The sequence below is a fragment of the Epinephelus moara genome, chromosome 23 (genome assembly GCF_006386435.1).
Source record: "Epinephelus moara isolate mb chromosome 23, YSFRI_EMoa_1.0, whole genome shotgun sequence".
Lineage (NCBI taxonomy): Eukaryota > Metazoa > Chordata > Actinopteri > Perciformes > Serranidae > Epinephelus > Epinephelus moara.
This window is the reverse complement of record NC_065528.1, coordinates 27,897,745-27,925,540: the sequence shown is the minus strand read 5'-3', so window position 1 is coordinate 27,925,540 and position 27,796 is coordinate 27,897,745. Positions and strand designations below refer to the sequence as shown.

The following is a 27,796-nucleotide window of genomic DNA, read 5'->3' as shown; positions in this document are numbered from 1 at the left end:
GTCCAATCAGCTGAATTGAGCACAGGTGGACTCCAATCAAGGCGTGGAGACATCTCAGAGATAATCAGGAGCAATGGGAGGCACCTGAGTTAAACAGTCATAGTAAAGAGTCTGAATGCTTTTGTCAATGTGATATATCAGTTTTTTCTTTTTATTACATTACAAATGTTTCTACTATCCTGTTTTCTCTTTGTCATTATGGGGTTTTAAGTGTAGACTGATGATGATGGAAAAATAATGTAAAGCATTTAAGCACAAGGCTGCAAAATAAGAAAATGTGAAATGAGTTAATATTTTGTGAATGTGATGTATGTGCATGATGCATTAAAAGAAAAACTCCACAGCCATTTCTGTGATGTTGACAAGTGGTTTATTCAGCAGGAATGGTGAACAATTTGTCAGTATTTTTTTTTCTACAGAAGGCAATCGAGCACCATAAATAACAGCGCTGTAATCAAACAGTTTCTTGGACAGTGAGCTTCAGGAAATGACGTTTTCTCATTAAACACCTCACAGAGTCGTGAATCTCTCACTCCCACATTTTAGACTTTATTATTATTTCACACAAGTGACAAACAGACATGTCTGAATGATTCATAGTCACATGATTTGAAGTTGGTTGCTGTAGCTTTCTTCAAATATACCAGATACACAGAGGGACTTCTGTCTGGCTCACTTTGCTATCTATTATATTATAAGCTGTATGTCAGGTACCAGAGACGGTGTGCGAAGGGTGTTTTGTAGCTGCAGCGCAGTTTAGACAAGAATGGCAACACTTGATATTTACTGGTTTAGTTCATTGCATAATGATGCGAAGTGAGGCTTTGTTCTCATTAAAAAGTCTTTGGTTTGTTCTGTATATCTGGAAATCTGGGAGGACCAGTTTCTTTTTCATTTCAGCCGCCAGGTTGACTGATAGCATAATTTTTAAATAATAGACACCAAAGCACATATGCAAATTCCGATTTTTGGTTGTTAAAGATAAAAACACACTTTTAAATTAATCGGTAAAAGAAGTTTTAATTCAGAGAGCTGCTGTTGGGGACTGCTACTTGTTCCGACAGCCCAAAATTCAGAAGCCCCGTTAGTCCAAAAATGTTCTGTTGGACACAAAGCCCGTTACTATGACAGCCCATTGTCTCAAAAACAAACGGCCATTGCTCCAAAGTCCCGTTTCTCCAAAAATATACACTTCCTGCAGTTAGACAATCTAATCACCAGAAAAAATGTTTGCTTTGTGAGCTTCAAAGGTTGGTAAAAACACCTGGAATTGGTGGTTCAAATGGCAATTGGAAACACAGCAACGGGTCGGTAGAAACACCCAGGATCGTGTCTAAAATGCCATTTGGAAACACCATGAAGGGTTGATAAATTACCTGGGGTCAGTGGCTCAAACGGCAGGATTGGTAAAAACACCCTGGATCAGCTGCTCGAACGCTGCTTGGGAACTAAAACTAACTGCACAGAATATGTCTTTTGGAAGAAACAAGATTTCAGATCAATGGGCATTTGATTTTTGGATAACGGGTTGTCAAAGAAATGGACTTATGGTCCAATGGGACATTTTTCAGACTACAGGGGCTTCTTAATTTCTGGCCGTTGGAACGATGGCATGGCACCCAAATGTTTTGGTGAAAATAAATTAAACTCCTGGCCTATTCTTAAAGTGAGACTATGCAACATTCTGAAGAAATAACACATTCTCTCTCTTACATATGAAAAGTTGAATTCAAAAGCAACAAAATGCACCCTTGCTCAATTTAATACACTTACGGGTTTTGTAACTACAGCCTTGTTTGGTCTAGTATGACCAGTAGCTTATGCAGGCTAATGTTAGCTAATGTTAGCAAACTTAAAGCAGAAGTTCGACATTTAGGGAAATACCCTTGTTCGCATTCTTGCTCAGAGTTAGATGAGAATATTGATAATGCGCTCATATCAAGCTACAGCCAGAAGCTAGTTAGCCTAGCTTAGCATAAAGACTTGAAACAGGGGGAAACTACTTGCTTGGCTAGCTTGTCGACCACCATCGCTTTTTTGAAGTTTTTTGAATATAAAACCTCCATGGATCAAAAATTCACAATAGAAATTGTCGTAATTGACCACGGGGTGTCCTGTTAACAGTTTTACAGACATCTCTTTTATAATGGTGGTCTACGGGGAAAAAACTTTTGGGGCTGCAGGGGGATTTTTGTGCTGCAATACAGAGAGTGGCCACTGGGAAAATTTGGAAAAAATGGCTGAGCGTTTCTCAGGGCCAGGAGTTGATTCCTCCTATTTCAGCTTTTTGTGCTAAGCTAAGCTAACCAGCTGCTGGCTAAAGCCTTGTATTTTACCAAGTGGCAACCTTCACAGCTGAAAAATGAAGCCAGCACCGAGGTGCCAGAAACTGCAGTTCCTTAAATGGCCACTTGAGGCTGGCTCCAAAAGCGAGTCAATACCCACAGACACCCATGTCAAAATGCCCAACTTTACAGCAGAAATAAACATGTTTACAGCCTGGTAAAGAAACAGTTTTGGTCTTAAGCTAATTAGCTACAGCTAATTTCCCTGATCATGACAACTGTACAGGGATATCCAGCTTTCCGTTAAGTACATTTTGTTTTAATGGTTTTCAGCCTTTTTTTCACTAATAAAAGTTAGCATTAGCATTATTACACATAACCATAGCTGTAAATGCATCGCGCTAACCAAGCTAGCAGCAAGCAGTCGGGTTATCTTCACCTTTTCGTCCAAACACGGTCACAACTAGCTCCAAAAATCCAAGATGGCGACAGTCAAAATGCCAAACTCGAGGCTTCAAAACGTGAGTCCACAAACCAATGGGTGTCGTCACAGTGGCCAATTTTTTTTATTTTATGTAGTGCATTTTCTGATCTAACTCTCGGCAAGAAAGTGAATTTCCCAAAAATATGAACTATTCCTTTAAGCTAGACGCTGTGCGATATTAATGATTAAATTCACTGACCTTAAACCTTTTCTCTACTTGTTTTTCTCTACCAGTCCTGTTACACTACATTTTAGCGTGTCACAGATAAACATAATGGTGTCTGACTCTTGAGAATCTTGGGGAATGAAGGCAAATTTAATATGCCATTATCCTGTAATTACCACTTGTAGCCACAGTGGCTGCTGTTCAGCAAAAGCTACGTAGTCTTGTGTATATATATATATATATATATATATATATACATATATATATAGTTTTTTTTTCCAATAATCAATACCTTGGCTTCCAGTGAGGTGCATGTACACACACATCTCAGGGCAGACAAAAGCACACCATGACTTTTAAGAATGTCAATACAATTGGAAGAATCACAGTTCACAGTACTTTTGTCAAGTTATTTGGCATAAGGGATCTATATTGAGAAAATAATTCAAAAACAGTAGAAAAAATAGCATTTTGCCTTCTTGGGACCACAACATGGTATTTTCTTCTTTTTTTTTTATCTCCATGCATTCACAGATTTCACACAGATACATTTACTCGCTTACACTACTACCTTATTGAAACAGCTTACAAATAAAAACACTATTAAAATGGTGGCCACAAGGCTGTGCAAAAGGGAAGACCTCCGATGTAAGCCCTGCCATCTGTCTGTCTTAGCCATCTCTTGCAAGTAACAAACTACAAAATAGCACCATTATACAGTGGATAGGATTCTTAATACAGTTTTGTTATATGAAACCATCATGTACAATGAATGATAGTAATGCATAGGTTAACATAAATGGGAGTACTGTTTGATTATACACAGGCAGAGGAGGCAGAGCCAGAGATGAGATGTCTTGGGCGGTTTGTGCGATAAAACGACTGTAGATCCGCATGGAGGCTTGTACAAACAGCCATGACTGTCGGCCCTCATGCAAGGACTTCTCAGAACTGGCTTTTATGAAACGTCTGTGTGTCTGTGTGTCTGTGTGTGTTTGACCCTTGCGCACAGTTACACAACTCTCATTTACACTGTGGGTGCTTTGCATGTGTGTTTGTGTACTGTTATATGTGTGCCGTATCTCACATCTCCAGGATGACTTGTCATTTTTGGTTCGCAATATTTACCAAATCGTTTAATCTGCGTGTTTCTTCGGTGGACTTTGCAACAGATGCTGTGGGTTTCGTTGATGTGCTCTCGCCATGATGGCAGGCAATGCAGTCCAAGCGACAACTGAAGTAGCAAAGGTCTCGGCCTCCCCAAACTATCAAAATGGCCAAGATCGAGTAACCATTAAACTTCCCATCTACGTGGCTATAGTCAGAGCCTCTCCTTATTTTGCTTCAGACGTAGGTGTTGACAGATCTGGGAACATAATAGTTCTTTAAGAGAACAGGAAAAATAATTTACTCTAAAGAGCGCTTGTTGACTTGCTGTGACTAAACTTTCATGACTGGTGCTTAACCTTGAACACAGGCCTCCACTCAGAATCAAATGTTGATCACCGTTGACTGGATTGTTGACAAAAATCAGATTTGGCCACGACATTTTGCCTGATTGTCGCTATTTGCCCTTTTCCATTCACTTATGCCAAATGCACTTTGAATCCACTGAATGACCCATTTCTGACAACAAAACAAGCACCATGGACCGACTGGCCAAAAAATCCTTAATTCAATTTAGCTTCTGGTTAATTAGTTTTCTCTGTTTTTTTCTTAAACAGGCACAATCTTGTTTTTGTACTTCCCACCTTCCTGAAAATCCCCTCTAATGGTGCTTGATCTGTTGTTGTAGAAGTGTTTGGATCGTAGACTCTGTCCTCAGGTTCTCAACACTTCCTGAGGCTTAGGAGGGATTTGGATTGGACTCAAACCTTCAAGGGACTCCACTGAGACAGAAGAACGCTGCCTTCTGGAGTCAATGAGAAGTAGGGATTTGACTTGGGCTCAAGGTAAAATAACTACAACAATGTTTAAAGTCTGATAATGAATCACCTGGTCTTTGTCTGTCAAAAGGTCCAGTGTGTAGGATTTATGGGGATATATCGGCAGAAATGGAGTATAATATAGTAAGTGTGTTTTTTTTCCGTCTATAATCACCTGAAAATAAGAACTGCTGTGTTTTCATTACCTTAGAATGAGCTGTTGCTATCTACACCACGAGCAGGTCCTCATCCACAGAGTTTGCTATATTGCACCACCATGTTTTTACAGTGGCCCAGAACAGACAAACAAAACACTGGCCCTTGATAGGGCCATTCATGTTTTTGCCACCATAGTTAGCAGCCCCTCTGTGACAAGCAGCACTGGCAGAACAGATTTTTTAAATGGGAAACTGCTTTTTTCAGTGTTTTACCGGTTTAAATCAGCAGGTCCGTTAATTTTGGAGAGGAAGAAACCTCTGCGGATAATTCAGCTCCCAATAAAAACCTCCTGAACGTCTGGATTTTAAGTTATCAGAGAAGAAAGGTGAGCACACATTAGCGGGTGCTATGCTAGCGGCATGTCTCCGTCATGCCAAACAGCATCGGAGAAACACTGTTTTGTAAAGTGAAACTGTTTTATACAGTGTTTTTAGTGGATTCAATCACCTGGTCCATTTGTTTTAGAGAGGAGGAGACCTCTGCGGATAATTCAGCTCCCGGTAAAAACCTCCTGAACAATGAACACTAAAGAAAATCTAACCGGGAGAAGTTTCAGCTGGTTGCAATCTGCAAATCCTCACCACGAGCTGCCACTAAATCCCCCTAAATCTTACACACTGAACCTTTAAAGCAAACTTTGCTTTTTCTTCTTAGAATATCTTTAGCAATGCATGGTGCATAAAAACAAAGTCTGAAGGTAAGACAATCAGATTGTTTATAACTGGGGTAGTAACTATTAAATGTGACAGGTGATAAAGTATTACCTGAGGAGTGAATGAATCCACTCTCTCAGACTGAAAGGATTTACCTCCGCAAAGTTCAGGAGACAGGACGGACCACTCATTCTCAAACACAGCCTGCCGCTCTCTGATTGGCTGAAGCCCAGATCCGTTCCCACCTTTCCTGGAGCCGGGGGGGGGGGGGATGCTGCAGCTCACACATGGAGGTATAATAAGCTCTTGTTCGTGTCTCAGCAGCTAAACTAGTCTGTTACATTGCATTAACAAAGAATTCCTCCCGATATGGAATGGTGCAGTGTATAAAATAATCACAAGATCCCTCATCAAACCCTTAAACACCACTTAGCTCTCAGGTTTCAATCATTTTGAAGAGCTTTTCGGACCTTTGTCAGCATCCTCTTTGTTTTGTTTTACAGTGAACCATTCCACAGGGGTACCAGGTAAGGCCACTCCCTTCTCTCTTCCCAAGTCGCTGGGCATTTGTCCATTCGCACCTTCCCTACATTCTGTAATTTCTGCCCCCCGTGTTGCCTCGACTTGAGTTTTTCTGATGCACTTCCTGCAACAAAAGAGAAACGCATTTTAGACATTTATCAGGGACACAGTTGATACAGGATAAAATGAGCAAGCTTGAGCTGTGTTTTTTAATGGGAATAAACATCCACATGAGCAAGCTAAACTACTGATTCACAAACTTTGAATGTTGTGAAGCAGTAGATGCCTTACTGGTTGCTGATGGTAGCTACGCATTGCGCTTATGCAAGTCACTTCGGACAAGTGTCTGTCAGATATCATGTAATGGAACGTACAATGCTATACTCTAGTCAGAGGGTAGTTAGGTGTTGAATAACATGAACAAACAGTAACGAATAGAAGGAGGCATTGCTAAAGTTAGCAAGCTAGGTGAACGCTAGCTAGCCTAGCTTGCTAACTAGTTCAATCCAACATTAACAGTAGGTTCTTCTAAGTGTTGTAAAAGGACTGGTGTCTTAAATCACTAAAAAACGAGAGGAGGATTACATTTAATTAAATGGTACTGCTGGATGAATCCACCATTTACAGCTGCACCACAATCCACAAATTAATAAACAGACGAGTGATGTGGAAGCCACTGCACACGCAGATACACTAAACGTGATATGCTGACTTCATCTCTGGACCTTGCATGTGTCAGTCTGTTTATGGTGAGACGCCAGAATTTCAGCACACAATGTACAGTAGCAGAGTGGAGATTCTGCCTGGGGAGCGGGAGTGCCACTGGGTCTACCACAAAAAACACTTAGTTCCTTCTCTTGCTAATGGTTTTCTTTTTTGAGAGAAGGGTAAAAAGCACACGGTCGAATCTTAAAAGGATCACGCTCTCCCGCAGGTTGGCGAGGGTGAAACAGAGTCTGCATTTAGACCTCACGCTTTCTTTCTTTGGCCAAGAGATTAAGATTTCAGAACTAAGATTCTTTAAATGAATCTCTCTCATTTCAAAATAAAGGTTGCTCTGCTTTTGAGACTCCTGAGAATGTCACGGTGGAGGTTTTATGATTTACAGGTCTGAATGAATAATAATACAGGTATATAAAAAGTATTCACTGGCATGCATACCTTGAAGGATGAATGACTATGTCCAGGTAAAGGTCTCTGTGGGAGGAAAATGAAGCCACTTAAATTGGATGGATTCATTCGACTTGCTATACAACAGCTACTAGCAAATCTAGTGACCCCTTAAAGTTAAGGTATGCTACCACTTTATGAGATATGAAGTTTGAGACCACTTTCATGTCAGTATGCTGAATATGTAACTACAGCCGTTACCTAGCTAGCTTAGCTTAGCATGAAGACTGGAAAAAGGAGGACAGCAAGTCTAGCAAAAAATGGGCAACGTTTTTACTTTTCATTAAAGTGTGAGCTTAGCTAGCCTGGCTCAGGTCATAAGCTCATGAACTACCATGTTTTGGCTTGAGTGTTTTGAGTGAAACTATTTCTTGGTTGGACACCCGTGGGCAGAGCTAGGCTAAGGTGTTGATCGCATATAACAGTGTTAATACTAAGTGTGAGGCATTGCGTATGCACAAAATGAGGCCTGAAAGAGGTGTACGCCATTTCCCACACAAAAGCTGTGATCTATAAAAGCAGACTTGATGGGAGAAACTTTGACCCACGTTTACGAACATTTTGGAGACGGGAAATTGGCGACACAGATGGTGAGGTGGAAGCCGACTGTAGAAATTGTCGAATATTTTTTGTGCACTATTTTTGGCTTTTGTCTGTATGTACATTTCTAGTATGGATCCTACGCACTGTTTTTAAATGAGACCTCTAGTCTGGTCGCCAAACATTTAATTTTTATAGAAGTTCTTTGGCTGTATAAAACCAGGTTGTTGGCCACTTAAGCTAACGTTAGCTAGCTGCTTTGATGGCACATACAAATATAAAGGTTTAAACTTTTGTCAGTATGGAGATGCTACACACCGCTAGTTCAGTTAGATTCTCCACAATTCAGTTGTTCACTTAAGTTTACTGAAACCATGAGCACCACAGAAGACTAATTCATTCGGATTTACTGGCATGGTAAACAAGAGAGACGAAAAATGAGCGACATGAGCTTACTGGACAAACTCAACCACCCCAGAATGCACTGCGTCTCTTCAGACTATGCATTGGCGGACTGTGAGGCAGATGGTTTAAATAATTAACCACTGGATAACGAATGATGGTGAGTAATGTTACGATATGGTTGAAACCCCACTCCAATGTATTTTGGCATTTTTATATAGTATTTCTTGACTACATTGATAAGCCACTATCTTACAAATAAGTTTAAGAAACGCACATGGCGTATTGGTTGTGTGAGTTGCAGGCGAAAAAAGACTTTTTTACTGAGTTTGCGTAACATGGGTTATGCTAACATCCACAGACTACAGTAGGCTGTGTAGGGGATGAAGTTATTAAGCAACCTTTAGCTGGCACTGGCAAAATAAATAGCAACAGGGTAATCAAGACCCAAAATGGAAGCCCTGTTTGGTACGAAGTAGGCGATATACAGTGTGGCTAACTTACTTATCAAACATAATTAAAATCTGACAGGAAATGTTTGTTTGAAATTAGGTTATATCATTAACTTGTTGTTGCCGTTACAGAAACGAGCAAACAAGTTAGTTGCCCATATCAGCTGTAAGTTAAATAGACTGAACAACATTCACTCCCCGGTCGGCAACTGGCAATTGACCTCTAATGTGGCGATATGTGAAATTGTAGCTGTAATGTTTAAAGACACCTAAAATGACAATGATGTTTTTTGGTGGGCCTTTTTTTGGGTGGCTATAAAACTAACCAACTGAGGCAACATTTACTCAGTGCCATTTCGTTTTAAGTGCGTAACGTGGGGGTTCTCTACCAGAAAGTTACTGGAAACAAACGCTGTGATTCAGTCTATACTTTTTTGTGAACAGCCTGCTGGTAATAACATACTAAGCAGTATTTACTGGGCCTACATACTGATTATGTATAGTGCGCAATGTTAGTGGGTTATTTATGCTAAGCTAAGCTAACCATTTTCTTGCTGTAATAAACAGAACGTGGTATCAATCTTCTCATCTCGAAGAAAACAAAACAAATGTCAAACACTTTCTTTAACATTCTCTAGACATGACGTGTTCATGCTCTGACAGATGCGACCAAAACATCAAACCTTTTCTTTTTTCTTACACATTTCCTGTTGAGTAAATCGTTTTTTAGAGTGTATCTGTTTGGTGCTGTGCTCACCTTCTTGTTTTTTGTCTTGTCTGGCTGCTGTGCTGTCCTACGCTCTGTGCCTTTGTCCACTTTGTGCCCTGCGGTACTAACCTTGGGTGCTCTCGGCATGTCTGTGTGGCGCTGTGCACGCACAGAGCGAGCAGCCTTGCTAGTCTTGGCAGGTGCACAGTACATCTCCAGGCGCCGCAGCTCACAGCTTTGGAAGCAGCATTCGTCCACAATGCCACGTGACCGCCGTGCATTGGGGCCATAACCTGTTGGTTTACCTGTTTGAGAGAAACAGCAGGAGGAGTTGGAGTCAGTTTCAACGGCAACATAGTTAGGCTGAATATCTAGGTTGTGAATTCCTTCAGTGCTGTTATTTATTGCTCAAACAAATAGCATTTTTAATTCTATAGTCTTCTTCTAAGTATTTTTCACCCTCTTCAAAACCAAAAATATAAGAGCAAAAGTGTAAGGAATTAAATTTATCTGCTGCCTTGTTAGCCGCAAACATTAGCATGTATAGCTAATTAGCATACTGTAACACAACACATTCTCACTCCGACCTTGTCACATAGCGATGTTTTGGTCATGGACTTTCCACGTCCACACACGACGTGCAAAGTACCCTGGGTGCGCTGGTTGTTGACGTTATAGGTTTAGGCAACAAAAACACGTGGTTAGGTTTTGGAAAAAAAAACGGGGTTTGGCTTTAGAATCTTACGCCCCACTTAGACTCTTGCCGCCTTAACTTTCGTTCTTGTCCTGCTGCGTTTCCTCCAATGCTGAGGGGCACCGTTAAACTGTTATGGCAACTGGCCGTGTATCATGCCGACATTACAGGACACCTTTTTCATCGGTGTCTGACGCAGCAAGTCACTGCCCAAGCGCCGGGTTTCGAAGACTTCGCAGAGAGACCGTGCTCGATAACATGGATGCCAAGGTTAGCTTGCAAGCTAGCTGACAAAGGCACAGAAAAGTTTTCAAATGTTGTGACCATCATTTCCACCGCCCTGTCAAAATTTGTGCCCTCCACAAGTAAGTACATAGTATACGCAGTGTAGTGTACTAATGAATGTACCTGATTTGAGACAGTGCCAGCGTTATCACCAAGGCCAGCTGCATTATATACTACATTATTTTCAGGGGTTACATTAAAAAAGTCTTGTTCATGACTCGAAATCTATGTGCAGGTCGAAGGCTCTACTATATCAAAGTGTAGGCTAATATTAGCTCCTCAATTTGCAAGCAAGAGTTTAGACTTTCTTGAATTTAGACATTGATATCTCCACAGTGGTTGAACAGATTTCTACTATTCAGACTGCAATTGCAATGTCTTTCTCCCTTCCTTTTTCTGCAATATGAACAACAAAAATACAGCTCTTTAAAATCTCTTACAATGTTGGTTTATATCAAGAAACATATGCTCAAAACTGGACACAATGCTAGGCTAGGCACTGGGGAATATAGAGATGACGCTGCCCTACTGGAGCTAGGAAATTACAATCCAACAACCACAGTAAAACTAGTGATCTGCCAAAAACATTACAGCTTTCTTTCTTGTAACGCTGAAAGTGAAACCTTACCTATAGTTTGAGAGTACATCAAAGAAACTAGATATCTAACCTCAGTCCTAGAACCTACTAACCGAAACCATTATCTTCTCCTAACCATAACCGAGTGCTTCTTGTGCCTAAACCTAACAAGACCTTAGCCAAAGCATTTTCACACCATACAACACCTAGACAAGTATATGTTGAAGCAGCTCACGAGAGTTTCGCAAATCTAGGGTTACCATCTAGCCACAAGCATACAGTAGTCTGATGTTACATGGTTCCTAAGAATAACTGTTTCTTAATTTCCATGTCGCATAAACTGGTAAGGATGCTGAATTTTCCTGGAACATGCAGCTCTAGCGTCAGTCTTTCGGCGTGATATATGTAAACACAAAAAGTCAGCCTGAGACGACATTTCAATGAACTCCCCAAACGTTTAGCTACAGCTGATAAAAACGGAAACAAAAATCGATGACAGCCAGCTAGAAATGGCGGCTCTTAGGGGTGAAAGTCTCCCGCCCCACTCGGACTTCCACCACCCTAACTTTCGTCCTTGCTGCGTTTCCGCCTGATGCTGCTGGGCGCCGTTAAACTATAACGGCAACTGGCCGCGTATCAAGCCAACGTTAAAGGATGCCTTTTTTTGTTGGTTTCCAACGACGCAAGTCACTGCCCAAGCATTGGATTTTGACGACTTCAATGACTTACACACTGGGGTGGTATGATGCCGGCATTGTTTGGTTTTGTGTAAAAAAGCAAAGCCGGTGTAATGAAGGCTCTTCGTTGCGGCCCTGTTGTGGTATCTCTGTGTAAAACGGGCTGTTTAAAAAAAATTAATTTTAAGTTGTCCTTCATTGTTGCAAACTGCACATGTGAAGTGCAACAAAAAAGCTTGACAGGTGTAGCAACAGTAATTAAGGGGGGGTTTAGCAAACAGTCAATACAACAAGAGATATTTTTCACATTGCTTTATATCTGTTATCACATTCAATCAAACTAATTGTGGCTTGTTGCCAGACACTATGCTTGTAAGAAAGCAGTGATAAAGGCCAGGCCATGGGTCTGATTTTTCTGATATATGAACTGCCTTAATGACATGGATTTCTTCCGTGTATAATTTACAGTGTATCACATTGCACACTATGGACCCTTTTTGGCAGCTGCTTCCCTGTAAAAAGGGGCCGCAGTCACCCAAACGTTGAGAATATCACGCTCAGCCATTTTGGCCCAGGTATCCTTTACACAGAGGCCCGTCCAGCGAGGCCAAACCACAGACCCTCTGGGCCTGATCAACCTGCAGAAACAGCTGGGCAGGCTTTGAGGCCGCACCCCCGTTGACTGTACCCCCACTGTTCATTCACATTTTCATTTGGCAGAAGCCTGAGCACCCTGGAGAACATGGATGCTGGAGATGGGGGCACCCAAGAAACGACTGTAAGTACAAGACCATTAGAGATGAGGCGGAAATTGTGTTGTAGTCCATATTATCACTGACAAAAAATGGGTAAAACATTATTTAAAGGTGTGATACTCAGCTTGTTGACTCAGTGACCACATCAAGTTACCATGACGCCAATACTCACTTCCTTTTTCAACTCCCTTACCCCCCAAACCCACCCTCTTTTGGTGGCCTTTAGAAAAACGCAGACTCTCCATTAACAATTCCCTGCTCACCTTGAGCAATATAGCCCTGATGGGCTTTTCCCTGTTACCAAATAAAATAATAATAATTTAATATGGCATTTACAAGGAGGAAATGCCTTTCCCTCTCAGAGTTAATAGCTCTTGGCTCAGAAGCTTGCCAGTGCTGACAAAGTGCATTAACTTCTGCTCTCTGTCTGCCTTGTCCTGACAATGTTGTTCTGGACAGAGAGCGGCTTTCATTCAGAAACAGAAGCATCTTTCTCCTCGGACCCCCCGACACAAAGCAGAGTGGGAGATAATGGAGGTGTGAATGAGAGGGAGGGAAAAGGGGGGAGACAATAGGGAGGCTTTCATGTTGCACATCAGGTAGAATGATGCTAAAAATACACTGTGCACCTGCATTATTTAGGGAACAGAGGAACCAGAGTCACCCAGATCTCAAACTGCCAAAAGGGATGTGTTAAATGAAATATGCAGATGACAAAAGTCTTAATTTAGCTTTTGACATTTGCATTTTTATTAATTCCAAATGCACTGACAGTTACACCTTTTGTAATTCTTTCTTTTCAACCCCTTCAGTCATCTGAACAAACAAAACCTGATATTTCCTCCCTGTGGTGTGCATCACTGGGATCAGCCTTGGCTGCTATATTAACACCTGATGTCAAGAAATGTAGAGAGGGAGAAATATGACGTTGAGCCCTGGCTAGCGATTATATAATGGCTGCTGAAAGCCAAAAGAGGGGCCGTGCCTCGTTGCCTGGCCTGTTTTTCAATCCCTCCCAATAAAGCCTTACAAATTAACATCCGCTATTATTCTGAAAATAGCTTGCAACCCTGCTGCACAAACAGCTGGAAGGGAGAGAAAAATCAGCTGGCACCGGTTGTAACATGTAGGATAATCAGCTCGGGCAGGTTTGGGGAAAAACACGCATATAATAATCAGGTCTAAAAGCTTTGGGAGGTTTTAAATGCTCCAACTCCATGGATAGCTGCTGTAATCCCTCATAAACAAAGAGTTGTTTTCTGTGACTGTTGTTAAACAAATAAGGGTAAACAGCCTTTTCTGCCAGTGCTCCCCGCTGCTGTTTGCAAAGGACTCTGGGTGGAGGATGCACGGATCACGCACGTTGATGAAGGAGGGTTTCAGGTCAGATTAGAAAACGCGTGTCAGCGTTTCAGCCATCATGACGAGGCAGAGTGCAGTAATGTCTGGTGGATTTTTGTCCTCTCACAGAGGTGATTTATCAGGTTTGAGGGGGGGAAATGGTAAATATACACTTTCTGCATATTTACAGTAATATGTAAGGAATCAGTGGGTGCAGGGGCCAAACTATAGTAAGGTCATTTAAAGACATACACCACAAATTTACTGTATCTTTTGAGTATTGAATTCTCACCACATATGGGATTAAATGTAGATCAAAAAGATTCATACTGTAACTCGGTTCTGTTCAGAGGACGTCAATGTGTCAAACTATCCATAGAAACTTCTCAAAGCTCTCCTGCAGTATAATCCACTTCTCTCTTCCCCCTTTTACACTTCCTTTCAAGACAGGAACTTTGTGCCGTTATTCTGCCTCGACATTCTGTATGATCACGGAATGGGGGGATAGAGTTGCCTCGCCTTCAAGCCAACAGCGGAGGTAATGATAGAACTGAATTTACGTCCATGTAAAAGGGACAGCTGTCAGCTGGTGTGACGTTTCGACAACATGTTTTGTGTGTGTTCCACCGCTGGAACATTTCAAAAGCAGCTAGGAGCAGTTAGCAGCTAACTCAAAGAAAAAGAAAAGCAACTAAAAATGTCCATAAATTGGGGGCACAATGAAGTCCGAGAGCTCCTTACCGTCTTAAGAGAGGACAAGATCAACCGACAAGAAGAAGGTTAATGATATTGCCATGTTATGCCATTGTTATTGTTATGCAAGAGGCCAATGCTGTTGTGTTACATGCCACGCCTTTCACGCTTCTTTAGCTTCCGGAATGCCAGTATGCATCTAAAATCACTGGCACTGCATTATGTTGGGGTTATTTGGTTCAGTGTAAAAAAAAAAATCAAAGGCAACATAATGAAGTTAGTTGTTTCGACCCTGTTGCGGGATCTCTCCACCAGAAGTAGTCTAACATGGTGTAACTTCAGGCTTGAGAATTGTCATAAAGAGTCCAAAAATGACCCTATTTACACCTGGTAATAACGTGCATTTTGGCGATCCAAACAAGTGGACAGCTGAGATACATCGCCTTTTACATCTGTGTCCATTACGTGTGTCCAGCTGACCAATTGTGTTCGGGTTTTGTTACTGCCTACATCACTAGAAGGTCAAATGGCCCTGCAGACAGTTATGTCCACGGTTGTGTCCGTACAGCTCGAGATATCACTGTCAGCAGAATGCAACACTTAATTCTTCCACAGGGCCACGCAACACTACAAAAGATAAGCGGTCAAATACGTTCCAGACCACTTCAGTAAGTGGTCTCAGTGATTGGGTCACAATAGGCCCGTTTTCACCGCAGGAACTTCGGGGTAATTTTATGGGGCCGGGGCCGTTGGTGCGTGTCTCCACCGCAGGAACCACCCCCGAAGGACAGAGTTCCGGAACTTTTACAGGGGCTAAACAAGTCCCTGCCTCGGAGTAGGTACTCAGAACGGCCCCGAGAAACTCCTGGCTGGGGCTTGGGGATTACTTGGTGCTGATTGGATATACTCAAGGCGGGATGTGACGTTTTGTAATTACTATGGTTATCGTAGATTAGCTGGGCTAACCGTTAGCTGTTAGCCGTTAGCGGTGTCTGTAGTAACTCAGTACACTCAATATACGGTCCGTGAAAAAAATATTTTTTCCAGCGGATATCTTAGTTACAACATGATTGAGCTAGCAAAGCAGTTTTGTGTTGCTATGTGTGGTATTCATTCAGTTTTGGGAAATCACGATGTCTAGAAAGCATCAGTGGCTGCAGCTGACAGGGACAGCTAACTGCAGCAGCAAAGCTAACATCAGGATGTCATCTGTTAAAAGTCTCCTGTTGTCGGATACGACATGAAACTACTCCAGTTAGCTCAATCATGTTTACGACATGAAACTACTCCAGTTAGCTCAATCATGTTGTAACTAAGACATCCGCTGGAAAAATATTGTTTTCACGGACCGTTTATTGAGTTATTGAGTTAATACAGACACTGCTAACGGCTAACAGCTAACTACGTCCCTACGCCCCTATGTCGCCCCGGTCAAAATGGTCGCGCAACGATTACGTCACATCCAGAGCCCAGTAACTTTACAGGAACCTTCCTCCTACTTCGCTCTCTCAGTGGAGACATGGCGGTTGAGAGGGCCGAGCGAGAGGATGTTCCTGTAGTAGTTCCTGCCCCCCAAATAGTACCAGGAACTTCTTAAGTGGAAACGGGCCTAATGTGTCCTGGAGGTCTTTTACAGTTGTATTTAGCACTGTTCACTTGTGATCGCATCACCCAAGACGTATGTTAACACCAGGTGGGCCACTGTTACAGAGGCGCAATGCCAAATAGGTAAAGTACTAAAGTGCCCTCATTGTAGGGAAGTGTTGCTTCATGGACCAGTGAAACAATGAAATATATTCCACCAATGCCAAACATCAATGAGTTTGAAGGCTTATCTGACGCCAAAACACTGTACAGTGCTTTTTGACACTATGAGAAAGGATTTCACATCTTTGGAGAGTTATCATGGAGACCAACATTGTTACGATCAATGATTGCGAGGTAGAATAACCCCATTCATGTTACATATTAATTTGCTGTTGACATGCACGTACATGTGTTTGACTGACAAATTCGACACCTTGCTAGATCATGTCACGTTAGGCGTTTTTGAACCAATCAGTTCTGAGGACTCCCTGAGAGAGAACGACAAACCTTCAAGGGCTTATATTTGCATTTGCACCACTGAAGTGATGCACTGTGAGCTGGCCAGCAGTCGATATAGCAACATCACTATCACTTTGAGAGGTCATAATTGTGTTATATTTCCACAGTGCGACTTTGACTGTTGATCCATTTGACCGTGTTTTCTTCATGTTTTTTTGATACGAGCTGTTTGTGTTCTGTGTTGTCTCTTGTTTACACGGCCAATGGGTTTTTTTAAATGGTGGTTGCCAGTGCTGCATTGTACACTTTCATGACTCATGGCTCCTCTTGTTCTGGGAGCATACCTACTCTGGAATAAGAGCTATATGAATAGTCCCTCAAAACAGTGTTCTAAGAACTATGAGCATTCCCAGTTCTTGCAGTGCGAGCACAACCGAAAGGAGGTTCTTAGAACTATGAAAAAGTTCCTCTGGTTCCGAAAACGCCTGTTGATTGTCGTTTTTGCTGGACAATGTTCCTTTTTTCTTCTCTCACAGAGGTCTCATGGAAATGAATCAACATGCTGCACGTTTGAACACAGCCTCTACAGAGGTGGTTTGAGGAGTTTCTGTGGATGTTTTGTTATGTTCTGGCACATTCACTGTTTTCCGTGACTCCTAGTCGCCTTACGAAGAAATTGTATCTGCCGTAAATCCGTGCTGAGTACAGCTGCTGTCCTCCACGAATCAGCAGGTTATGAACTTTTCAGAACCACCTTGAGTTACTTGGTACAATAAGGAGTGTTCCTTTGGAGTGGAGTGCCAGCATCCTCCTAACAGAAAACTATGCAGTAGCACCAACTGTCTTCAACCTGTCAAATTTAGTGTTGACTAAGTGTTTCATCTGATGCCGCTGTACTGCTCCATCTAACATCTTTTGGTTTGGTGTTTGACAGCCTCAGCACACATAGTGTTCATTCCTCCAAGGAGCGGCACTGGAGAGAGATGGCTGGATTCCCCCATTCCAGAGTGGCACAGAAAGCATCTGAGTTTTACAGCTTGGTCATGGTCAATAAAAACCAGTGGATTCTTGGAGCCTGTGCACTGCTCTTCCTGCAAAGTGTCAAGCAGTTTACGGCTGGGCAGGGACTATAAGAGCTGCTAAAGTACTGGAAACTACCTCTTTATCACTGGTACCACAAAGAGTTTATGGCATGAGTGAAGTGTTCCTCACATTAGTGCGCCGTGACACTGGAGTCTTATCCAAAGGTACTGCCACTATAAGTGTTTTTCATGGTATTATCGCTAAAGATTTATTATGAGAAATAATTAAGATTTTTTTGAATCATATGAAAAAGAAAAAAAATCCCAAAGCAAGAGATGGAAACAGATGTATGGGATTCTTTAACTTTGGTAGTGATCTAATAAATCAACTCAGTCACCAGGAAAAATGTTGGCATTGCACGTTTCTGCAAACATTTGCACGTTATTATGTAGCAGATATGTTGAAACTTAACATTTTAACAACACTGGTTAACCTTTGGTTAGGTTTAGGCACAAAAACCCGCTTGGTCATGGTTTGGAAAAGATCACATTTTGGTGTATAATACCCAGTTTTGGGACACGATCCCTGCTGGAAAAGCTGCAGTGTCTCCATAGAAAACAACTACGGGTGTAACTGTCAGTGCATTTAGAAAAACGCAACAGGTCGCTACGAAACACCTACACTGGATGCCTAAAAGCTGCTGGAAACACAGCAATGACTCACCAAATCGCAACCGGATTTGTTGCTTGCTGGTCTCACACAGTGGTCTTCAGCTTGGTCACTATCCCAGCAGGAAACACAGCTATATCTTAGCTGGAAAAACAGCTACAGGTTTCTACAAAACGCTTACATTTGGTGCCTAAAAAGCTGCTGTAAACACAGCGATGACTTGCTATATCAGAATCAGTTTTGTTGTTTGTTGGTCTCAAATGGTGGCGTGCCGACTGGCCGCTATCCCGACAGGAAACGTAGCTATGTCTCGGTTAAAAAACACTGCATTTTCTTGCTTCTATCCTCGCTTGAAAAGCAGTGACAGGTCGCTACAAAACACCCACATTTGGTGCCTAAAAAGCTGCTGGAAACACAGAGATGACTCGCTAAATCACAACTGGCTTTGTTGTTTCTTGGTCTTGAACAGTGGTCTGCAGCTTGGCAGGCAACCTGTTGCTGCTTTTCCAGCGGCTTTTTAGGCACCAAATGGGTTTTGTAGCAACCTGTCGCTGTGTTTCCAATGGGGATAGTGGCACAAAGAGTGCTTTTTTTTTCCTTTTACTGAGACATTGCTGCATTTCCTACTGGCATAGTGACCAGTCAGGCTTTGTACTTGGGTTTTACGACTTCCACCATCCCCTAAAAAATGAGCAACAAAAATACAGAAACGAAAAGAATGATGCTCACATTTTTATGTGAGGTTAATCCTTTTCTTGTGTACAATGGGAATGCGGATATGGATAATAATTTTTATTGACAGGTGTGTAGAATCAAAAACTCCTAACTGCAAAGGAGCCAAAATAATCCTGTGCTGGTGCTCACATGTACCTGATGAAGGTAAAATCAAAGGTCAGAGGTTATTAAGTGAGTGCAAATGTTCAACAGAGTGCCTCGATTCTTTCGTGGCCAAGAGGTGAAGAAGAAAGACTGCCAGAAAGGTCCAGGATGTCAACCATGAACCCTGCTGATCTCTGCGCTAATGCAACTAGATATATCCTCGATTTTCTTTTTAGGGGTCCTACATTATGTGATTGGATTAAACTGATGAAGAGTTTCAAAGGTAAAGTAGTGTTTAGTCCCAGAGAGTGTCCTCAAATCCCTCGGGTCTCAACTTCAGCTAATGTACAGATCTAAATCTGGAGGACGCCTGCCTGTCCTTTTCATGAGATGCCTCTTTGTTCTGCCAAGCAGTAATTCACACAAGGGTCGGGGGAGATTTTTAGTTCAGGTCTTAATGGGAAAACGACACCTTTTTCTCAGTGATGGAGAGGACACAGGAGGTCTTTCTTCAGATCTCAGTGCCTTCTGCTGTGTGTTCGGGTCCAGTGTAAAACTAGGGAGGGAGGGAGGGAGGGTGGGGGGGTGTCCTGATCATCCTGTAATCCACATAATCCCCTGCTGCTGAGGCCTGGCAATGTGTGTGTTTGAGTGTGTGCATGTGTGCGTGCATGCATGTGACGTGCTGTTTGCACATTCTACCTCCCTCTGCAGCTCCAGTGGCTTTGAATAAAATTGACAGGGACAAACACTGAAGGGGAAGTCTCATCAATGGCTGCTAAAGGCAGTTTCCCCTCTCCTTTCCCCACAGATGCCATCAGTCAGAGCCAAAACACCTAAAAATTTACCACGTTTCATATCTGGCTGAACTTTGCATACCAACAATAGTCCAAAAAATGGTGGATTATTCCATTTTGTCGTAATTCAAGAGCGATTGCGCATCATTCTTTTCACAGAAATCAACAGTGAGATTATATATCCCATGCTCACTCTTGAATCAATGTGAATATTTTAGCATGAACTGATAAAATATGAAGTGACTTAGGACTGGGAGCCACTTAGCACTCACACTTTGGCCAAAAAACTCCCATAACAGATCTGATTCATGGAATGAACATTGCAGTGAAATCACCCCACGGTACTGCCTGCTAAAGCATTACAAAGACAACTGAGGATTTCTAGGTCAGGCTAATAATTGGAAAAACTGACTACGGTTGTGGGTTTTTTTCTGTTGCATAGACCGCAGTTTGTTTCATTACCTAGAAAAAAAAAAAAAAAAAAAAATTTCCACTAACTAGTATTTAGCATTTCTGTCGGGGTAGGAAACCTGTAGTCTTAAAATGCAAGTATGCTACTTTACTGGTGACCAGTGTAAGGTGGATTGGCAAAAAGCACTCTTAGCACAGAAAGCCCCACTGTCGTTGCAACATTGTCTCTGGACACATTATCAATCAGAGGGCTGCCAAGTTCAACACGGCCAGACTGGAGGGGAAGAGTTCAGGGAAAGGAGTACGCCTCCTTTGGCCAAGCTGTTACGCTGCCGGGTCCCATAGACGACAGAACCCAAATGGATTCTCCAGATATTTTTACGCATACAGCCGCTGGTACATGTGGCGACCGAGAGAGAGGAGGAGGAAAAGGAATGACAGAAAGAATATGAGAGCGCGAGAGAAACAGAGGAAGACAGGGAGCAGCATATTTTCCGAGGCACAGCACCCTGCTGCTCAAACCTCATCGTCTTTTCAGAAAAAGGATGGAGTGTTCGTGAAATACACCTCTTTTTCAACACAGGAAAATGTGGCATTGATAGATGGACGCTGTGCAGTTCAGTGACTGCACAGTGTAAGGTAATGCGGGAAAGACAAATACATTCCCCGTACCACAAAAAGGTCTGTTCCTGTTTAAGAAGTGTATCCTGCATGAGGATTCATGAGTTACTTTGGCCTCCGTTCAACACTTTCTCATGAGATGAATATAGACAGTAGTGCTGTACTTCTATAGCCTGTGAGAAACATTTATAAAGCTGTAGCGAAAACTCTGCTATCAGTAGCCAACACTTTGTCACATTCTCACATCATCCAATCTCTGGACACCCTCATACCTTGTCAAAGTCTTGAACATTTCATCAGCTTTAAGCTACGGCTGCAGACGCTTTTGGGGAACATTTTACAAACACTCAAACTGAGATGGGATTTACCAGTCGGCAAGATTGACCAAAATGTAATTGCAAACACCATCTAAGCAGAGAATGCCAGGTCTTGTTGGTGTTAAAGATTTGATCCTTGCATCACGTCGACGCTAAATGTGACGCACGATTTGCTAAAAAGCTCTCTTTAATCATGTAGTCCGTGATCTTCCACTGTCTCTGAGGAGAACATGGTCATTTATACCAGAGAAGTGCTGCAGCAGAGGGAATCCAAAGACCAAAAAGTCTTAACTGGCAGAAAACTGGCAATCGAGCAGGCTGTCATGACCACTTCACAACATGTGTGTGTTGCCAGCAGCATCTGGACGAACAAGACTCGCAGCTTTGCAGCAGCTTGGTGGCTCTCCAACAGACTCTCTGGCAAACACCGTACAAAGGGCCCGATGCAGAGAATGATGTTGACTGGTCCTGGAAAAGCTGCATGCAGGGGTGGAGGAGGGTGGCAGCGGGACGGTGGGGAGCAGCAGCAAGGTGCATGGTGACACGACTGCCAGGCATTACGTTGATACGGGATGATTCAGCAAAAAACTTCGGATTTCGTTCAGTGACGTTCTGTGATGGTCGATGCCACCGTTCTTAAAGTATTGTTATAATATCCATGCATGGAAACAACAATAATATTAAGGTATGGTTAAGGTTAGGCAACTGCAACACATGATTAGTGTAGGGTTAGCACCAACCCAATTGCCATTGTGTTTCTTCAAACCATGGATTTGTTACATTAGCACCTTATTAAGTCGTAGATACGACTGTGGTTGTCATGTTTAGGCGCAAAAAACACTTGGTTATGGGTAGGAAAATATCATGTTTTGACGTAAAAGACCTGGCGTAAGAGGCCAAATCCCAACTCTAAACACAGTGATGTCTGGGTAGAAAAACAACCACTTTTCATGCTATTATCCCGGCAGGAAAAACAGTGACAGGTCACTAAAAACACCCACGTTTGGTGCCTAAACAGCAACTGGAAACACAGCACTGACCCGCTAAAAACAACTGGTTCTGTTGTTTATTGGTCTCAAACAGTTGTCTGCAACTTGTCGAAGTAACATGCCATTAACCATCTGATCCACCTCACTTTGAAAGTCAGTTTATAGGTAATGTCGCCTTGGAAATGTTGATATGATATGTGTGAAACGTGCAGATGTAACGTATCCGTGGTTTACAAAATTCCAAGGGCACAATGCCAACACTTTCCTCTGGTGACTGGGCTTTAGGCACTACAGTGTTAGCATTAACACACCCATTCACAGTCTTATTTTCCATCTGGCTAGATATTGTAAACACTACTTTCTTTATTGGTACCAACAGTCTGTTCATACATTGTGTGCCATAAATGATCCATTATGAACCTAATTGCTGTCCATATATGGGAGCACACAGGCAATGGACCTGAGAGGTTTGTTGGCCCAGCCCAGTTTCTATAGGAATTACGTCTATATATAGACAACAACTTACAATGCTTCCAATGCCAATCTGCAGTGCCAATGCAGGAAGTAGTACACTCTGTGTAGGCACATTTAGCATGGAGGTTGGGATGGTGGATCCATGTCTAGCACGTGTTGGTGTGGTTTCCGGTTAAAGCAAAAAAGCTTGCAATTAATATTTTTGGAAACAGCATCTTTCCCTACCATCAACCATACCGTACGAAATAATTTTTTAAACACTGACATTGGATGCTCACTGAATGTAATCCAAGGTTTAGCTGAATGGGCCACCGGCAACGTTCTTGTGTGGCGTTAGTGTTGAATGGTCAAAGCTCTGGGACGCTACACTTCCCTGCACATTCAACCTCCTCTGAGGCAAAGCAGAGCCACCCTATCGTGTGCTTTAAGAGCACGATCTCAGAGAACATCTTCCGCTGTCTTGTAAAACAACCCAATCGCCAGTTGGCACTGTATATCCGTGGTTTGCAGAAAATGTACAATGCCAACATCTTCTTCTGGTGACTGAGCTGCATCAAAGACTGGTGGTTTGTTGGTACCATGAGCAGGTGCTAGAAGCTGTAGTGTGTATCATAGGCTCAGGCATTAGCACGACAGCTTCAATGATTTGGTTGAAGCAGGAAAAAAGTCTCAGCCCCTGCAAAAAAAATGCCATTTGGGCTTTTCTGAATGATCAAAGACATGAGTTGCTGGCGTATAGGAGGGCATTTCAGAGTCCCCAAAATCAGGGGCAAACATTTGCTGTTCGAAACATCAAGAAAGGTGGTTGTGAAGTGACGTCAATGGGCAGTTCATGAATGGATTAGACTGAGAAGTCAATCACACAAAGATGGCCAAGGATGAACAGCACTAGTTTCCAACAGTGTCGGATACATTAGGCCATCAAACCTGAGACTAAACGGCAGCGTTGGCTTTAAAATGACTATCATTGGATTAGAACTGTTGTACTGATCAAATATTGTGCGGACATTCATTGTCAAGGCGTCAGAGGCGGAGCCACTGGCTTGAAATGTTAAAAATCCTTCCGACAGGAGCTACTTGGTGTGCGGCTCTATTTGGGTCTACTCATGGTCCCCAGAGGACGAATCCCAATGACTATTTTTCGGGCACCACCATGAGGTTTTGTGGGAAATGTCTTGATAACTAAGAGATGGATTTACAACAAATTCTCACTCCGACCTCGTCACATATTGACATTTGGTTTCCACATCCACATATGACGTGCAAGGTCTGCTTGTTACATGCATTGTCTTCTTTCAAGATACACTTCGGTTTTAACAGGAAATTTAACATTTACGTACAGTCTCTTTCAAAATAAACACACTACGTTGGTACAACAACGCAAATTGACATTTCTTTTCCTTCAACAGCTAACATATGTGGTTAGGTTTAGGAAAAAAGAGCAGGGTTTGGCTTTAGAACCACGCTCTCTCGGGTGAAAGTTGGTGTTTGCTGGACCCATCCACCACCCCTCCTGCCCGCGCCACTCGGACTTCTGCCGCATTAACTTTCGTCCTTGTCCCGCTGACACCGCCGGGTGCCATTAAACTATAACGGCGACTGACTGCATATCATGCCGATGTTACAGGACGCCTTTTATCATTGGTTTCTGATGCCACAAGGCACTGCCAGAGCACCTGATTTCGACGACTTCGGAGTGACACCGGGCTCAGATTTACACAAACTTGTCCCTCTCAGAATAAATTCTAATAACTTGGGTTATCCCTTAAATTTTCCAATAGCGCCATCATCAGGTCAACACAAGAGTGTCCAAAAACTAATGACATTACATGTTAGCATGTTCATGTTAGCATTTAGCTTTAAGCACCACAGTGTACAATACAGTACAGTCTCACAGAGCTGGCTGTACACTCATTTCATGTTATCTAATCAATAAAATTGACTTATCTATTCTTGGCTTGTAATGGCTTCAGATTTGGATTATTATAGGCTGCACGGGCTGAACGTCTGCTGAACTGAGTCAGGGATTCACAGGCTGGTTCCCTCCTGGCCCCTGATCTTCCATCAGTCACCAGCTTCTCCAGAAGGTGTATCTACAAACCACTCCAGGTTCAGGTTGAGGCGAAAGCAATCAATTACTGGAAAATAGAGCACTATAGATGCTGCTGATTTCCCACAGAAATCTTATATCTTCTTCTTCTTTTCTTTTTGAAATTGGCAGCTGACAAAGTCTACCACATGTGGAAAATCTTTCATAACTTTGGGTCGGAACCAAACCATTAATGATGGATTGTTATGTCAAAGCTGTGCAGGAGTCGCAGGGACAATCAATTATTACAGAAAATGTTAAAATGACTTTCAGGGAGATACGATGCTCCTGCGGGGCATTCCATGCAAATTGGCTTAATTGGTGGACGTGAGCCAAAGAAATGTGAATAATGAGGTTATAAAGCTCTGCTGTGCAGCGTCTGAGCCAGCCATACTGCTAATGTACAGCCACACTGTTGGTCTCTGACAGAAAGATCAGGATACATGTCCTGAGAAACCCTGGCAGCTGGTGGAACATTGCACCTAACCTCGGTAGCTCCATATATCCTGTGCTGTTCTGGGCTGGGTTGTACCCTTAATGGAAAAATCTGAGATTTAAATCCTGGATTGTTGGTGGAGGGTTTTCTTTGGGTCGCTTTCCCTTCTCTGGTGGAAAAAAAGAAAAAACTTCACTGCAACATTTAGTTTCTACCCCTCCTCTCTCTCAGAGATAGTCAGCCAAATTCCACTTAAAGCTCTTTGCCCGTGGGCAAAACTGCGATTTGCCACCAACAATATAGTTAATTATCATTATTCCATATTTCATTTGCTTGTTCAAGATCTGGGCTCCTGTCCATCAGTGAGAGTGGAGCGGGGATGAACTTAAAGAGGAGATGTAACAGTGGAGGAGGAATGAATGAAGGAAGAAAGGGAACATTAATGCAGGGAAAGTCAAGACAAGATGTCAAACTGGCTGCTTTTTTATTTATGAGCTCGCTGGAGGTGGAGAGCTCTGGGACAGATACAGCCAACCTTTATGAATAAATAAAAAGGTGCACTTACTGAAATAAAAGCCTCTCTCTCCACACACAAACTGCAGCGTGTCGACCAGCTCCGCCCCGCACAGGGTCTCTGGGCCCGCCCCTGTTGCCGTCGGAGTCAGGGTGAGGACGCACAGCAGTAGTGAGAGGGTGTGGCTACAGGAGATACAGCACATCGCACTCTGCAGCACAGGGAGAGACACAGAGGGAGAGCTTTAACATTTGCACTGCTGCTAAAGACACAGCATCATCACACAGATATATCCAGTTAATTTAAGCGACACTGCTCTCAGGTTACACTGCTGGCCACTGAGCAGATCTGCTGTGACAGTTGGTGGCTCGGTGCCTTGCTCAGTGACACATCAGAGGTGGCAACATTAAACATTTTCCCACATAAGATTTGAACCCAGTGAGCTGAGGGCTCGCTTCCCCAACTTTCGCTCTACTAAGAAAAGGAAATAAAAAGAAGAAATAAAAGTGGCCACAGATGGTAACTTTACAGGGGTTTGGAGATGTGGAGGAAAACGTATTAAATCCCAAACTTCCACTTGGTGCCAGAGTCAAACAGTCAAACAGGAGGCTGACCAGCTCTGATGCTCCGGAGCGCCTGTGCGCAGCCGAGCAGAGCGCGTCCAAATTGAAAACACACGTTTCTCCTTATCATGTCGCTGCTCAGCCCCTGAACACGTCCTCACAACTTAACAACAATCCACATTCATCAGGGAATTTTACATTCATTAATCACCACTTGCGCGTGAGGCACCGGTGCCAAAAAACAAGCTGTCAGCGCATTATTACGCACAAAACTAAAAGTGCAGCAAAATTTAAAAAAAAAAGCAGAATAAGAGATGCAAAAAGCGCCAGGGATCTTTCCGATCCAAACTGTGAGATGGAAAACGGCTCTCCCGCCAAACCCAGCCGAGGAAGCTGAGTGGGCCAAATATACATAATAAAAAGAATAAACACAGGACACTATCCATCTACATCACAACCCCAACCGCACGGTCCCGACGCCCTTAAGTATTTCATGTTATAAGCTCTCCTCTCTCTTAACCCCGCAGCCCCAGGTTAGATATTTAGCACTTAATAATGCAGACTCAGCAGTAATTACTCTGAAAGTTGCAGAGCTGCATTAGGACTTTCTGCTGAAAAAGAGCGCAGGGCGCACAGAGGCGCTGGGGATGAAAACCCATTCATCCGAGCAGTGAAACTCATGCACGATCAAGATTTCCAAAAGAGAAAAAGTCAATCAAAGCAGAAGGTGGACAGTCTCTTTGTTATTTCAAAAAAAAAAAAATCACAAGACATGCAGGACTCTGTGGCTGACTAAAAAAGGATCAAAATCAGAATAAATCCACATTTATCATGCATTGCAAAGCAGCAGAAATAAAGTGAAGCAGTGTTGCTCCAGTTTCAAACAAGGATGCTCTGTGCAAATAGTGAGCAAGTGAAGGTGATAATGTATAGTGTCAAAGGAAATCAGGTAAGTTACCTTGAAGACATCACATAAATGCCACTGAAAGGAAAGAGCGCTAGACATCCCCACGGGTCTCCGCAAGACAAAGCCCGGCGAAAATGAACTTGTTTGAAGTCATTAAAAAACGGGGAGAAAGAGGATGAGATGCGGGCAATGTCACATCTCAATATTCCGACTTTGTTCCATTGCGCAGGCTCGTTTTGGAGAAGTGAGATTTAGCGAACAGGAGACGGATTTAGAGAGAAAATCCCTCACATTTATCTACATTACACAGACATTTTCAACAGGAAACAGCTGGGGCAGCATTTGCCTCCTACTCGTCCTAAGTTATTCATTAAGGATTTTGGGCACATATTCAAATAACGTCATTTCTCTCTTTTTTTTTCTCAGAACGGGATTGAATTTTGATCTCTCTAAGACTTGGTTAGTAGTTCAGATCAAGATAGAAAAAGCGGTGCTGCCCCACCACCAGCAGCAGCAGCAGCAGCACACACTCACACAACACACTATTCTATGCGCTGAAAGAAGGAGAAGTT

The 27,796-nt window shown here is 42.7% G+C and overlaps 1 protein-coding gene across 1 annotated transcript; it reads right to left on the bottom strand.

Moving 5' to 3' along the window:
- Nucleotides 1–525: 525 nt before the first annotated feature.
- igf1 (insulin-like growth factor 1) lies at nucleotides 526–27,605 on the bottom strand. The gene is made up of 5 exons (XM_050036853.1): nucleotides 27,276–27,605; nucleotides 25,806–25,965; nucleotides 9,576–9,832; nucleotides 7,416–7,451; nucleotides 526–6,378 (listed from the first exon to the last, which is right to left on the bottom strand). Exons 1-5 carry the CDS (start codon nucleotides 27,321–27,323, stop codon nucleotides 6,319–6,321), a joined length of 561 nt encoding a protein of 186 aa, XP_049892810.1. The 5' UTR covers nucleotides 27,324–27,605; the 3' UTR covers nucleotides 526–6,318.
- Between the last annotated feature and the right edge of the window lie 191 nt (nucleotides 27,606–27,796).